Source organism: Drosophila virilis, chromosome X, assembly GCF_030788295.1.
Source record: "Drosophila virilis strain 15010-1051.87 chromosome X, Dvir_AGI_RSII-ME, whole genome shotgun sequence".
Classification (NCBI taxonomy): Eukaryota; Metazoa; Arthropoda; class Insecta; order Diptera; family Drosophilidae; genus Drosophila; species Drosophila virilis.
Genome location: NC_091543.1, coordinates 28070236 through 28086873, shown reverse-complemented (window position 1 = coordinate 28086873; position 16638 = coordinate 28070236). Strand labels below are relative to the sequence as shown.

Here is a 16638-nt window from a genome sequence, read left to right as displayed (position 1 = left end):
ACCCATCGACAGACTTTTTTGCTAGCTGTTTATTTCACTGACTGACTGACTGACTGATTGACTGTTTGACAGGCCCCGTGCTGCGAGTTGAGGCATCCTTCTAGCATGTATCAATGTATGCGGTATATGTCTTTTGACTTTTGACAGCCACGCCCCCTACACTCCGCTTCACTCCGGCCCACTCCAGTCGCTGTCAGTGCTCCCCACAAGCTCACTTTATAGGCTTGACAAATGCCTGGGCAAACTGTATTGGCAAAAATTTCGCCAGAGTTGTCTTGTTGCTGTTGCCATTACATTTGCTCGTTTTTCCTTTTGATTTTTTTTTCTCGGCCGCTGTTGAGAAAAGTGCGGGAAACACGTTCGTTTTGCCAACGCTAGTATCGCTTGCTTTTCTTCGTTTTTCTCGTTTTTTTTTTTTTTTTGGGAACTTTGCTTTCGATTTGATTTGCCGGTTCCGTGGCAAATACTCGACAGTTTTGTACATTCCGTTTGATTGCACCGCGTCGCTCCTGAGCGTACGCCAATCTCTAAGTATTCTCTGGGTCAGCCTGGTGACTGTTTAAATTTTAAAATTTTATTTGCTACTAATTTTTATTTGGTTGTTTGCTTTTCTGACGGCACAGCAACGTCCACTAAATAATGCAGCTACCCTTGAACGAACCCATCAGAAGGTGTATGCAAACATTCGATTGAAGGTTAAAGGCAACAACTTTTCCTATTTATATAACTTTTGCAATTGTTTGTTCAACTTTCCCTAGCAACACTCTAACTTATAGGAAATCTCTCTTTTTGGGCGCTAACAATTTAATCGATTATTTACTTAGTACTAGTTCTTTCATCTCGTTAGTTCTCACTCGTCACTTATATGATTTTCAATTCCGTTTGTCAATAATAAACTAGAGGAGTGCCAATTAGAAATGAATTTCATTCGTTGCCTTCATTCGTTACTCGTTGGTTTTGCTCATTCGAGTTTTATTTTCAAATTCCGTTCGTTCCATTCTCGGCATTCTGTTTATTCAGAACTCATTAGTTTTAGGTGTATCTTCCGTAATTCGGATCAATCATTGTTCTTAAGTTCAATTTTTTAACTCGCTCGTTCGGTTCATTTATTACTCGTTAGTTTTAGTTGTTAAATCGCTTTACTCGCTACTCGTTAGTTTTATTTGTTACTTCCTTCGATCGATTCACATATTACCCGTTAGTTGAATTCGTTAAATCACTCGTTCCGTACATTCACTCATGAATTCATAGGACCATGTATACAATCGTTCGTTCTGATTATTCGTGACTTGTAAGTTGTATCTTTTCAACTGTTTGCTCTGGTTTTTTGCTACTCGTTAGTTGTATTTGTTTATTTGTACGTTCTGTTAATTCAGCCTCACACTTGCAAAACAAAAGACATTCTTCTTTCGTCTCCTACATTGTTATATAAGAAGAACGAGCTACTCGCTTAAATGGCTTTAGACTAAGACTAAAGCGATTTGCACTCGCATCTTCTCTGTTAAGTTCCCAAATGCTTGGGTCACTTAGACAAATGATCTAGCGACGACTGTACATATATATTAAATTTTTGGTATGATTTCGAATTTATTAGTTTGATTTTTGAGCATTCTGGCCATTGAATGACTTTCAATTTGAGAGCTTGTTCGTTGGGTTAAATAGAATTTTAGGGTATGAAATGATCGGATACTTAATTTTTCGGCTGGCCAGGCTATTTATTGGCAGCATTTGGGTCATCGGCGAGCTCATTATCCTTATGCCTCACCACTAAAATGCTTGTGATGAAAAGCATTAAGGCCGGACGGACTGAACTGGTTGGGTGGATGACGCTGCAGCAGGAGGCGTCATTAGCCGGCCAATATTGATGGAGCCATTGGCTTGCCATATATCACAAATTGCAGCAAGCGGCGCTAATTATTCAACGTCATTGGCATAAATAATGCAACGGCCAGCGAGCGGAAAGTGCTTTGAAACTCTTGTCCTAGCCCGGATCCACATTGAGTGTCGATTATTTACAAGCATGACAGGTGAATGGGGCTAATCATTAAATAAGCATGCTTATAGGACAAGGTCCAGTTAAGAAATTGTCAGGTTGCTGTGTATGCGCTTCTGGTAGAGGTTAGACCCTACGGCGCTTTTGCATATTTTGTGTAAGGCGAAAGCAGAAAGTTTCACAAAACTAAAACGGACGACGACGTCGACTCGTCGTCCACAAGATGATGGACGCCCGCCCGCTGGCGACCGCTGGGAGTTTAAACGTCGACGCACTTAGCGGCCGCCTCGGCGAGTTGTTAAAAATTTTATTCCTAAAGTGCTGGAAAATTGCCGAGTGCCCACTTCAAAGCAGCGGCAGCAGAAGCAGACCCAAAGCATTGCTCTAGCCCGCCGAGAATCCGTTCATCCCTTAACCATCGTCAGACCGCGCCAGCGCCCAACCACAAAGAACTTTTCGGGCCAAAAGTCGTTGTAGCAATCAAGTGGCGGGGGCCCGAGACGCGGAACATGGGTCCAGTAGTAGCGAGACCCGTGACGGGCGACGGGAGACGGCAAACGGGAGACGCAGCATGAGCTGCAGTAGACGGACGATTCTGTTGTGGGTCTGAGTCGGGTGCAAATGTCAGAAACTGTTTCGCCTGCACTTCAGCTGGCTGCGCTTGACTTTTCTCCTCGTTTCATCTCGCGGCAGATGATTTCACTACAGTCCGTGCGGCGCCGACGGGCATATCGATTTTGTGATCACCCATGCTCGATTAATCGAGTAAACACGTGCCAAAGATCTGTTAACCCAAAGAGAGAGAGAGAGAGCGAGAGAGAGAGAGAGAGAGCTTTTAGCCGATCAGCCATCTTTTACTTAAAAGCTTTATGTCATATAGTTAAGCTTTCAAATTATATTCAAATTCTATGTTGAGCTGAAGAGGTCTTTTACAGTATCACTTAAAGGCCCCCAAATAGCAAAAGAAATAAACTTAAAGCTCAGCTGTGGGTCGATTTGTACTGACCCTGAGGGAATTAGTTAAAAGCTCTTGAAGAAAAATAATGTTGTTGATAAGATGTTTGCCACGGCCCAGCCACTAATTACTTAGAAGCTTCATACCAGCTAGTCAGCCCACAAATTACATTTAAGCTTTACATGCGAGCTAAATAGATCCCTTAACGAATTACTTAAAAGCTCCTAAATAGCGAATATGCCGCACAATATACAGATATAAGCTTTGCATTACGAACAACATTTTTAAAAGTTTGCAGAAAGCTTCTCTTAAAGCTTCTCCAAGTTATAAAGTTCAGCTGTGCAATTTCGTTTAAGCTTCTATTTGAAAGCTTCTAAACTATTGTTAAAGCTGCCAAACGAACTTTAAGTTTGTCTTAAAGCTTGGCACACAGCGATAGATAGCTAACCCGAGAAATGATCGCTTGAACACATTTTTGACAATCGATAACTGCGCTGCAGGGGCAAATGCAAAGTCGGCATTGCCGAAACCATTTGATATTTTCTTTGGCATTGGCTCGCTCGGGTATTACTTTCACTTTGCCAGCAGTTTAGAGCAGCAGTTTTGAGTGCTGGTACTACATATTCATTTATCATTGATAAGAAACATAATCATGGAAATGAATGAATGCCTGACTGAGCAAATGAATGAATGAGCAACCCCAACACACACACACAGACACACAATCGCAGTTTACGAACTGTTCGCTGTGCTGCTTGTTCCGACTCGGAGCTGAGTTAAGTTCCGAGTGCTGGCGCCTGGTCCTCTGTCCGTGCCCCGTCGGGCAGCCAGTGCAGCTGGCTTGCAACTGTGAGTTTGAGCAGCGGCATGTGGCAACTGTTTCCACAAGCCCCACCCACGCTGCACCTTTGCCGCACTCATCTATCAACTGGAAACTCAATGCGCACAGTCTTATAAATTGTATACCCCAGCAGAGGCTATTCGAATTTTGTCACGAAAGCGAGCCATGTTTTTCTTGCAAGCTCGTATTTCATTAAACTTGCCCGGCTCGCACCTACTAATCGCTAGGCTGCCATTAGATAAATTGTGCGGAGTTTGGAGTTTTTCTATACAAAAAATAAACACAGGAATGCTCTATTCGAAAGAGCCAGCACCAAGCTGAATATGCTTAATGGTATACTTAATGGTGTTCCTTCTTGTGCCTGTTAAATTTATGTTATTTACTCTTTCTTGCCAATTCTAATAGGTTTAGAGATTGCCAGAATGGAAGATATCCTGTACGATATCCTGCTTCGGTGCTTAAAGTCCGATCTCTATAGAGCACATCTATGGCATTTAAAAGTATTTATATACCTAGCACAAAAACCGATATTTATCGATTTCCTTGAAGCTGTCGAAGCTATCGATTTGAAGTAGATATATGTATTACCAAGGTAACCGATATATAGAATCTATATACATAACATACAGGTACAGGGTATTAAAATTTAAATAGTTTGAATAGGAATGCTTCTAACGCATTCCAAAACTAAGCTCTTACGTTGGTTTTGCTTTGATCTATGTTCGTATGGTATTCCTGCCACTCTTTCGCTCTCTCTACTTTTCAGTCGAGCTCTCTATCTTTCGCTATAGTTCTCGACCCTTCTTTGTGCCTAACTAGCCCAAATTAGTTGACCCAGACAGGCAACGCGAACACTTGTCGCTGATAATTATGCAACTGCAACAAGCGAATTGCGCATACAAAATTAATGGGCGCGTGGATTGGGCCAAGGTGGGTGGACAGGAGCTCCATGGGGGTTTTTGTTGGGCGCATGGGTCTCATGTGCTGGTTAAAAGTCAATTAGTCTAATTGCCCGAAATGCAATGAATGTCAATTTTAATGGGGCCAGCGCACATGGACAGCAGAGCATTAGGCAACATCTAGCTGACACGCCCAGCTGCCCCATCGCCTCAATTAGTGGCACGTTAAAAGCTGAAAGCTTTCTCGAGACAACTTTTCAGCATTCACTAAAATCCCAACAAACAAACAAACAACAACAACAGCAGCAACAACAACAACAACAACAACTGGCTGTTAGCCCAAAAAGGACACCAGTAAAATTTGCACCTCACTTTGCTAATGTGGCAGCTTAGCAGCAACAAGAGGCCGTCGCGTTGAGGGGGGGTAGGGGGGGTAGCTGGTAGCAAGGCAAAGCAACATTTTGTTTTGGATATCAACTGAAATTCATTCAGCACACACAAAGCATTAAAAGGGTCAAAGGTCGACTAGCTGGCAAAAGATAAGAGCAGCGGCTGGCAAGGCGAGAGGTGCCAGCTGCGGGGGGGATGGGGAGGCGAGCACTAACCGAAATGATGTGCCAATTAATTAAGTTAATTTTTAAAGTTTTATGCAAAGAATTGCAAAAGTTTTTTGTTTGCCCCCAAAAAGTTGCCAACACGCAAAATTCTTTTGGCCTTTTGCATGGCAGCTATATGCAGTATGTGTGTGAGTGTGTGCGTGTGTGTGTGAGTGTGTGCGTGTGTGAGTTGTGGCCTGTGGCCTGTGGTGTTGGCCTCTGCGGCTCTGTTCATAAATGGGGCACATTTATGCAGGCAACGCTGCAATGCATCCAGGATTCGATTAAGCCCAACTGCAGCTCCAATCGATTTGTTTGCTGTGGCTGTGGCTTGATTGTGGTGAAAAGGGGCATGTGTGTGTGGCAGCGTGTACGTACATGGGCTAAGCAATGCATAAATTACGCACTGTAATTCAATTAAAACCAATTTGTGCACACGCACTGCCAACAAGCCGCAGCAACAGATCCTGCCTGATGCCCCGGATCAGCCCCGGATCATGTTTTCAGCACTTTTTTTGCCGCTTTGTTTGCATTCCAAGAAGAGCAGGCAGCAGCAAACTGCAAGCAACAGCATAATCATTAGCAAGCCCATCATTATCATCAACATTATCATCATTATCATCATCAACAACACAGCATGGTGAGAAGCCGTGGATAGCTGCACTTCAGAAGCAGCTTTGACAAATTGCCGCACGAACAGCAGAAACAGCAGGAGACTGGCGACAGTTGCCTCCACATTGGATGTTGCCACTGACTGTTGCAATTGTGTTACCTGCGGCTAATTATTATATTTTTACCAACTTTAGCCACTTGACGACAACCCAATTAATCAGTGTCAAGCGTCGTGTGGCAAATAATGCGCATCTCTCCCGCCCAGAACTGAGCCCAGTTGAATGCGCAATCGTTAGGAATCAAGGCTGCAAGCCGCCGCGTGAAACGCACCTTAAATCTAATTAGCTGGATAAAGTACAGCGCAGGCCAAAACAAGAACCGATCCATAATTTACATACTCTCTCTTTCTCTCATTGAAAATGCGTAAATAGGCTTTTACTATTGACGATTATCCGTCTGTCTGTCTGTCCGTATTAAAGAAATTGTATTTGTTGGATTCGTTCGACAATGTTCGCTTCCTGTAGAACTTTTCATCCAACTCTGGATCATTGATCACTGATCTGCAGACATTGATGTTGCCCTTAAATTATTTCATGATACCTTGTACTCGCCCAGCGAGTTCTGTTAGGCCTCCCTGAGATCAAAAACATGAAGTTTTCCTCTAATAAAGTCATCTATTCTAAACTATTTAGCAAGTAGAAAGTCTTAGTATATAACATATTCGTAGATTGTATTCGATATCTCGATATCGATAAGAATCGATATTGAGATTTGGTTCTTGAAGCAAAACTTAGATACTCTAAGAGCTAAGATACGCCAGAAAGTAAACATTTGCTACTGGAGTTGAACCGGCGACTTGTTAGCCTGCTAGTCCGACGTTAAGGCGTCAAGTTGACCAAGTTCTATATACAATATGGAGCCGTTTTTTTTTTTTCGTAGTTTAATAGTACTTTGTCAAATGAAAAATTGTTGTTAATCGTTGCGCGGAAATGAGAACGAACGAAATGCTAGTTTTTGAGCAAAATTTTATAATATGGAAAGAGTTTGATTTGAATTTGATTTGGATTTTGGCAGCGTAGAAGGCCGTTTTTATATGTCATCAAAGTATATATATTTGGTCTGATGCGGGAAAATTTTTGTTTTTTAGCAGGCTTTTCATGTATAGCTATTTTGGGTGTATTTCAATTTCCAAACAATTTTCTCTACGCTTCGACACTTTTAGTATTTAAAGTCAGTTCTTTACCCTATTTTCCGATTTTAAATTGCATACAGTATAAAAGAGGTCCAAGGTCTATTTAAGACGAACGTACCAATAAAAATTATCTAAGCCACTTTCGTTGCCAACGTAAAGAACCACAAAATTCTTTGAGTTTAAGGCGCGTGCACCTCAATTGGGGAGCAGCGCATATAAAAACACCCGAACCGTTTCGGCTAACCAGTTTACCAACCCAGTGACAGCGTTCTCATATAAAAGTAAAAGCCACTGGATCTGGAATCGCTAGGCGGCAACCGCCACAATCGGGCTCAATACAAGAGCAACCACTGCGCATTCTCACGCGACACAGAAGAAGGACGAGGTGTAGCCGCCGATATAGTATGAAGGCCGATCAAATAAATCGGCTAATGCGGGTCAATGGGCGCAAAAATCTCTGGTTACTGCGCAACACCAACCAGTTATATGAGAATGCAGTGAAGAGCTACTATGAACGAAGCACCTCATTGCTGCCATATAGTCCGAGTAAGTATATATAATATTATGCTCGGAATGATAGCATTTTTGCAGATATATCCGACGGAGAAAGAGAGAGAGAGAGAGAGAGAGGGAGGGAGAGAGAGAGAGAGAGACAAGAGAGAGAGAGAGAGATAGAGAGAGAGAGATAGAGATACATAAAGAGGAAGTAAAGAGAGATGGATTAAGTGACAGATATAAAGAGAGAGATATAAATATAGCAATAAAGAGAGAGAGAGATATACAATTACAATTATAGAAAGAGACAGTTGAAGAGAAAGATATATAGACAGAGAGAAAGATATGGGACATAGAATAGATAGAGCGATAGATTGATGGGAAACTGTGTCGCGTTGACTTCTCTTCACGGACTTAAAGGTCCACGCTAATGAATGCAACAAGCATTCAAGAGTATTCTTTACTTCTTTGCATAGTCTGCTATTCTAGATAGTCCTAGTCTTAGCTTGTTGCACTTCAGGTTCTTTTGAGCGCATTGCATCGGGATTCACGCAATCTTCGATCCCATAAATTGTGCATTTTTATTATTCTTGATTAGTATCCATCGGCGAGTCGTTAAGCTGTTTGACCTTTCTGTCTGTCTGTTTCTATGTTGGCCAGTTTGTGTTTTACTATTTTTTTTATTTTTTTTTCTTATAGTGTCTCAGAATGTAAAGGTACGTGAAGAGAATCGAGCACCCTTGCGTATATTGACAATGCAACGGGAGCGGAGTACGGCTCCGGAGTATCCGCGCAATCACAAACAGATGGCCGATCAGGCGGCCTGCGCAAATTCGGGTCATCTGTTGAATACGGTAATTCAGGCGAACAGACGGCGCTCCATGTCATTCTCAGCGGGCGGCTTGCGTATGTACGGCAAACAGATATTGAATGACAACGGCGGCGAGGGTAAGGATTCCAGTAGACCAGATAAAAGTAGCACCAACGTGGTGAGTGGCAGTAATTTGAAGGGTAAGCAGCAGCGGACGGATGGGTGTGTGAATGGAAATAACATGGATTTGGGCGGATTTAGTGGGCGATCGATGAGCTTGCCGCCGCGCACAACGCTGGAACTGGGCGTGGGCTATGCGCTTGGCAAGGGCAAGGGGCCGCCCAGCTGTAAGCATCATTTCATTGCGATTGAGAAGACAGCGAATGCTGGTGCGGCATCATTGACAAAGCGCCAGCGTAGAGACTATGACAACGATGCCGACAAGCTGATGGTTGTCGACGAGGCGCTAAAGCAGCGCCTGGCCGTGCGCTTCGATCGCCAGCCCGAGGACGAGCCAAGTACGGCGCGCTTTCGCCTTGGCTTCGGTAGCGCCGGCCTCATCGATGGCCGCCAGCTGCCGGGGTTGCCCAAGTCATATACAATGCGCGGCGAGCAGGCAACGCCCCATAATGTCATTAAGGAGCAGACACGCTTCCAGACACTCGGCGAACGGATCAGACAGTTTGAGGTTATACAATTTGCGGACGGCCCAGTTGCATATCAGGCGTTCAATCGCCGACAGGGCTACGCCAGCGGCCGTATCCAACAGATCGGCAACAAGCATTTACCAAAGCAGGAGCCATGCCTGAGCTTCCACAATGTGCTCCATACGAATCACAGGCAGCGCAGCTTTAACTTTCAGACCCGATCGCAATCGCTCGAATCAAATTCGGAGCCGGTTTCAAGACAAAAGGAACCTCTGGCCGCAACGCAAGTGACAAACACAACTGGTAAACGCATTAAGCCGCCGCTGGGGCCGCTGGGGCCGCTGGCGCCCAACTGGCGACCACAGCAGCAACAGCAGCAGCAGCACGAACACAAACTAGATGCCTTGCTTCGGCCGGTCTCGATTGTGCCGACGCCACCGTCAGCGCGGACCAAAACGAAGCTCAAACAGTGCAAGACGCCAGTCAAGATCCGGAAGACCAAATCAAAGCGGTCCGTCAAGCAAACAGGCAGCATTATCAGCAGCAGCAGCAGCTGCAGCAGCAGCACCAGCAGCAGCAGCAGCAGCAGCCCAAAACAAGCCAACAGCAAGACCACCAATGCCGAGGCCATGGAGATTGTCCAGAGCAAGGTTATCGTACCGGATGAGGCAAAGACCAAAGATGCATATGTCGAAGAGTCCAATCAAAAATCGAACAGCCATGCCGACAACAATGCCCACAAGGCAGCCCTCTCCAACAATATAAGCCGCACCAGCCATTTGTTCTATATGAAGAGCAACTCCCGGCGACAGGAGGTGCCGGCGCCCCGGCTGGCCGAGCAGCTGCAGGCTGTGAAAAAGATGCGAGTGACACGCAAGTTGCCAGTGGAGCTGCCCAAGCAGCCGCAATCAGTAAAGGGCGCCCATCATCTGTTGGCCGCCAGCGCTTCACAAGTGTCTGCCTATAAGCGCGCCTATAAGAATCGACAGCAAATACTTCAGGCCGAGATGCTGCACATACATGCACAGCGATTGCCCGAGCAACATCAGCAGCGGCAGCAGCGCTTTCAGCGGCAGCAGCAGCAGTGCATTGCCCAGGATCAGCCGCTGAATAAGCCATCGGGCTATTTCCCAACGGCAGCCAAAAAGTATTCGATTTCGCAGCTCAAGGCTGACACCAAGACGCTGGCCAAGCACCCGGCTAAGAGTGCGCCCACAAAGAAGACGTCCGTGCAACAGCAGCAGCAGCAGCAACAACTGCAGCCGCCGGTTAAACTGGAGCCACCAAAGCGAAAGGTAAGACAACAGCCGGAGGCAAGAAAGTTAACAACGCCGCAGACAGCGGCCCAGGCCCCGCCCCGTCCCAGCTATCAGCAATCGGTGTCAGTTCTGGCGCCCTTTGACCCAAAGCAACGGCGAAAAACTGTGCCGCATTTGGCCTATGCATACAAGTCCGCCGGCCATGTGGCTGCCGTCGGTCATGTGGCTGCCGCCGAGCAGAGTTTCGGCGCCGGCTATAAGAGGCTGCAACAACAACAACAGCTGCATCAGCAGCTGCGCCAGCGTCGACAGCAACCTTTGGAGAGCCTCTGGCGTCGCAACTACTAACGGCAAATCCATAAGCAAACGCATGCCGCATACACGCACACGCATACGCACACGCCCACGCCCGCCCATACACCCACACACCCATGCAACCATACAACCATACACCCATACAACCATACACCCATACAACCATACACGCATACACACACACACGCACGCACACACATGACCCACATACCCAGTTGCGAAACACTGCATTGACCTGTCCCACACAAAAACATAAAAGCCAAACGACACTCGTTTTGGCCAAATAAAAAATAAACGCTAAATGTAAACATTGTGAACTGCGATTGTGCATGGGGGGGGAGAGGCAATGCGAAAGCGAATGCGAGAGCGAATGCGAAAACGAACGGGAGACCGAATAGGCAAGTAAAAGCGGATGCGGTAGCGGCTGCCGAAGGCCAATTCTAATTTCAATAGCCCAGAGGCACACCCACACCCACACACACACACACATACGCACGCATACACTCAACAGCATTAATTTTTCATGCAGATTTAACCGTTACATGACAGGACCAACTAACGATAAGCCGACGTCGCCGCCGCCGTCGCCGCCGAAAAAGCAGCGCAAGAAAATGGCGACGGCTTTGCTTTGGGAGGGGGGGGCAGCAGATGGTGTATGTCAGCCTGCGAATTGTTGCCGCGCTTTGATAAATGATGATGCGTTGTACATGACTCGCCATATACGAGTGGTCCGCGCATCATAGGCCTAGGCCCAGCACTCACTCACACTCACTCACTCACACTCACTCACTCGCTCACTCACTCACTTACTGACTGACATGTTAGCTGTGGCCCGGCTGTTTGGATGGAGCTTGATTATCAGATTGACAAACGAACCTATTGACGCCGCAACGGAAAACAACAAAATTAGGACAACGCGAATGACAACAACAGTTTCCTAACGCAAAAAAAAAATAACAAAAAACACCACACAGTGCTGCACCATTTAATAATAGAATGTTCATACTAACCGGCTTGGCCGTTCTTTCAAACAAGCTCAAAGAATGTAATTGAGAGAGAGAGAGAGCGCGTAAGAAGAGTGTTATTCTATTTATAGATTACAGTTGCAGCACAAGAGCAGCAAAGACAATGCACAAACAACGATTATGGAAGAGCGAGAGAGCGAGCAAGAGAGAGAGAGAGACTTACCCAATGTGAATATTAAACACACAATTAAATGCACAAATTAATAAACTTAATTGTTTGAACTACTTTAGCTTGAACTCGCGACAAAACAACCGTTCCCGATAAACTAACGGATATATTAAGATATTTAGCAATAACTTAGAATAACGTATCGGCTGTTTAAACAAAAAAATCAAAGATGCGGAGCGTCTGTTCTTAAAACGTTTTGCTACTTATTCGCCTATTCGTATATATGTATGTATGTATGTATGTATGTTTGTGTGTTTGCATGTATTAATGTATGCTTATGCAAGTTTGTATGTATGTGTTTTTGCATGTATGTACATTTTACATACATGTTTGCATTTTGCATGCGTATGAATAAATATATGCATGTACGTTTGTGTGTACTTACATAGATATATGTATGTATGTGTCTCCCTCCTGCAAATAGATGCAAATATAATAATCATGCCTGTGTGTGTGTGCACCTTAAGGCAGTTCAAACCTGTTCACACATACAATATACATACATACATTTATATATATACATATTTATTTGTTTAGTTCTCAAGCAGTGTTAATTTTCACGAAATCGATTTAAAGACGATTTTGAAGTAGGAAAATTGGGATTTTTTAAACGAAGTCAGGTGAAGCCCAAAACCTTTTTTGCAACTTTTTGGGTAACCTTACCACCCCTCCCCCCCACCACTTACCATTCATGCTCTCTTCTGAGCCAAGGCTAAAAAAAAAATTAACGAAAAGAAAGGCAAAAAGCGAGTGCAATTTTCATTGGCATAAATAAATAAAAATCACATGAAATTAATTCCGACCAACAACATGGCATGCATAGCCCCCCCTCCACCAGGCAACCCCCGCCAAAATTTCCACGGCAGCCTTCCACATCAGCAACTGCTGCCCAGCCGAGCGCGCGAGGTCCACACATAAAAGGCTATAAAATTAAATCAAATCAAATGAAATGCGCATATGTATGGGGTTTTATGAGTTGGCCAAGGAGCGGCAGGGTAGGAGCGGGCGAGGGGGCACTGCTGGCGGCAGTGGCAGACAACTTAACTGAGCTCCAACTCCGGCTTCTGGCCAAGCAACAACCGAAAGGATTAAGGACAGCCGCACACAAAAGGCATCTTGGCAGGCAACGATGCCAACAGAAGGCAAGAGCTAACTGCTGTAGCAGTTGCTTGGCTAACTGCAACCTCTCCCACTCCCCCTGCCACATGCTACTACCCTATTAGCTGCTGTGCGTTGGGCAATAAAATAAATCCACCGCAAAGCCGCTGCGGCTAGATTGCTCGGTTGACCCGAAACTCTGCTGGTAGACAGCGCGTGCGCCCCGCGGCCTAGCAAGCACCTAACCTATATTTGCCCCTCTCCCCCCCCCCCCCCCCCCCCTCCTAACCCCTTAAACAATCTAATCGCATGCTGACAGTCGTCCAGTGTTGGTCAGTTGCTCAGTTTTTAGCGGTTAATTTCGCGTTTTGGCTGCTGCTTTGCGCAGCTTGTTGTTGGCTTTCGCTCTGCTTAATGTGCCTGCCTACATTTATGCACCAGAGCGCAGAGGGAGAGAGAGAGAGAGAGAGCGAGAGACAGTGGAAAAGACAACTAGCAAGAGGAAGAGCAGATTTGTTGTAGATGAAGCCACTTCACATTGTCGCTTGTTGTCCGAGTTGCGATTTCCAGTGCAGATTTTTGTATGGCACTACACTACACCCCCCCCCCCCCCCCCCCCCCCCCCCCTCCACCCTTCATCGCGCTCGACCTACACTTTGTGTGCTTGTCACTCGTTTTTGTGGTCATTTCAAATTTTCATTTCATTTGCCATAAAAAGGAAATTGGTTTTGTATGCCAGTTGCCTTCTGTCAGTGCCTTTGCCTTTGCCTTTGCATTTATATTCTTCGCCCTGTTCGAAACAAACGCTATGCGATAGAACAGGGGAGGGGGGGAATTCGCTTTGAGTTGATTGTCATTGCCTAACTAACTGCATGGCTATGCATACACACACAAGCACATACATACAAGCACACACACACACACACACAGTAGCACAAAATGACGACTGGCAAGTGGCGGCTACCTGAAAGCACACAGAGCTCAAAATTGTATTGTTCCCGGTTTAAAGGCTTTTGTCTGTGTGGCTGCTATTCGAGTGCATTGACAGACCCCCCTCCCTCTCTCTCTTCCTCTCCAGCTAGCTAGTGTGAGCTGGAGAGGGATCAGCTTAGACATAACAGTTGGTCTGCAGTGTTGGAGAGGCGAACTGAGACGGTCGGAGCGAACGGCATAAGCTGCAAAACAGAATCATAAAGCATGCCTGTACGTATGCCCATTACTTGATCTATGCTATATACCCTGCTATTTGTCTACTTATTTACCTAACTGTACAAAATTGCCTTTCTGTTACACACACACACACAGATGTCGCACTCTCTCGCTCGCTCTCATTTTGTTGCTGTTTTGCAACTAACTTGAACAGTTTTAAATGCACTTTTTATTTTCGAGCAAAATCTCAAAATAGCAAAAGGAAGACAAACAAAAACTTATATTAAATTAACACTCACAGACAGTAAAATTCACTGTGCGTGTGTGTGCGTGTGCGCGTTTCACTTTCAAGTCAGTCACAAACAAGTCAGAGTGCTCTTATCGGGCATGCCCGACTGCGCGATACCCTGCATCAAGCCTGACTAGCATTCTATTGCCCTTCTATACAGACACACACTTGAGCTAACATCTTTACAGTCGCCAGCATGAACAAGAATATATATATATATAATTTATAGAGTCGGAGATAACTCTTTATGCCTGTTACATACTTTTGCGCAAAACGTTGATGCCCTTTTTAGCGCTTTTAAATGGGTTCAGGGTATAAAAACTGCGCAAAATTTTTAGAGTTAAATTCAGGTCAGGGTTGCCAAGCGCTGCAATGATGGCAATGCCAGAGCAGCCACAGCCAGCTACAACAATGTGGGTGGACACACACCAACACCAACACACCAACACACACACGCACACTTCGCTAGAGAAACGCACGGCGCGAGTTTAGTTCAAAGGCTTTCGGCACAAAAACAAAATAAATAAAAAAAAAAAAACAGAAAATTAACAAAAACAAAAAAAACAAAGGTAAGCAACCAACAGCAAGCATTCCAAGTGCCATTATGCAATAAACATTTAGCTGCAGCCCTCCGCGCCGCGCAGCAGAAATAAAAACTCGCGTTGGCGCAATTAAAACTTGCGATGCCTTAAATAAATCACAGCATGAAAAATTATTCACAGCTCCCTAAATACGTGCACTCACCTCAAACAAAAACCCAAAAATAAATTTGAAAAAAAAAGCGGCGCGAAACAAATAAAACAAACAAAAAACATAACAATTATGTTCGTGTTGCCAAAGTCTGAATACCCTAAAGCACATAAAACGTACGACAAAGATTTGAATACATTTTTGTTTTCTTTAAATTAAAATCATGTTTCGTGCTTTCCACCCAACTTCCACCCGTGGAATGGTCTAAATTGAACCCAACTGCTTTCAACTATCGTTTACCCAGCGTATAGCTATACGATATTGGTTACGTTAACTAGAAAAAAGGATTCTATAAAGGAAAATATTAATTAACAACTTTTCACATAAAGCTATCTATATACTTAGTATTATAGTATTATCAAGGTCAAGATACAAATTTTGACAAACAGCAAAGCTTTTCTTATTTTGCAATCGATCGTGCCTAGACGCGTGCATAGACAGATGGACATAGGTGTATATGACGCTTTCGTATGGAACTCATAATACCCTGTGAAAGCGTATAGAAATGAGAAATGGATAAATTAACTTGTAAATAGTATCGGAAAAGTCACCTTCAATGAATTTGGACATTTTATAGAAACAATTTGAAAAAAAAGAAGAAGAGAAACCCACGCGCACGCACACACAGACACATCCGGTTAGAAATTAATAATGCAATTATTTATTTCTATTTATTTATATTTGTTTTGTTTTTTTTTTCGCCAACAATAAAAACAAACACGAATAACGGTCGAGCGGCGCATTTGCATTCGGCTACAGCGGATGTGCGGATGTGCAAATGTGCGGATCTGCGAATGTTGTGTAAACTGCAATAAAGAACACACACACACACACACACACACGCACACAAACAAGCAAACATGCCCATGCACACACACACATGCGTGGGCATAGTGAATGCATAATATCCCCCCCCCCTAGCCCTGCGTCCGTCGGTCGCCAGCATATGAGTGTGCCACGCCCAACGCCCACACGAATGACTGGCAAACTTATGAGGTCGCCTTTATTGCTATACCAAAGGCAAAGAAAATTCATTTCACGATTATCGTGCAGCGTCTTGCAATGTTATCAAACTCTCTGCTCTATTATTTCTAGACTTGAGTACATATTAAATTTGTATATGTATAAGTAAGTATATATATTGGGCACACACTAAGTATGGGTTGACTTGACCGAACTTTAATTAAGCTGTACAAGTATATGTATATATATATAAATATAAATTATCTGGCATTATGATTTTTACAACATATTTTGTATGTAATGAGTCAGATGAACTGGATGGAAGCTCACTCACCCAGTACTCGGCTAACCAGTGTTGTGCAACACATGAATGTCGCCTTTCTATCGTATTCTATGTACGACTGCATACAGTAGGTAAAAAGGGTATATTCGCTGCATAATCGATTTCATAAAATATCGAAATGTAGCTAGAAGCCAATTTTGAACTTGTTTCAGGATATCTCCTAGTCGGGTATGCCCGACTACAGCAGCGTTTAATTTGTTTGCGGCATATTGTTGTTATTGCTAAACTTGCGCTCTC

The 16638-nt window shown here is 44.4% G+C and overlaps 1 protein-coding gene across 1 annotated transcript; it reads left to right on the top strand.

The window, feature by feature from the left end:
- Positions 1-7049: 7049 nt before the first annotated feature.
- On the top strand, positions 7050-10923 carry LOC6631300 (uncharacterized). The gene is made up of 2 exons (XM_002054988.4): positions 7050-7634; positions 8283-10923. The coding sequence occupies exons 1-2, from the start codon at positions 7493-7495 to the stop codon at positions 10646-10648; spliced, it is 2508 nt and encodes an 835-aa protein (XP_002055024.1). The 5' UTR covers positions 7050-7492; the 3' UTR covers positions 10649-10923.
- Positions 10924-16638: the final 5715 nt, after the last annotated feature.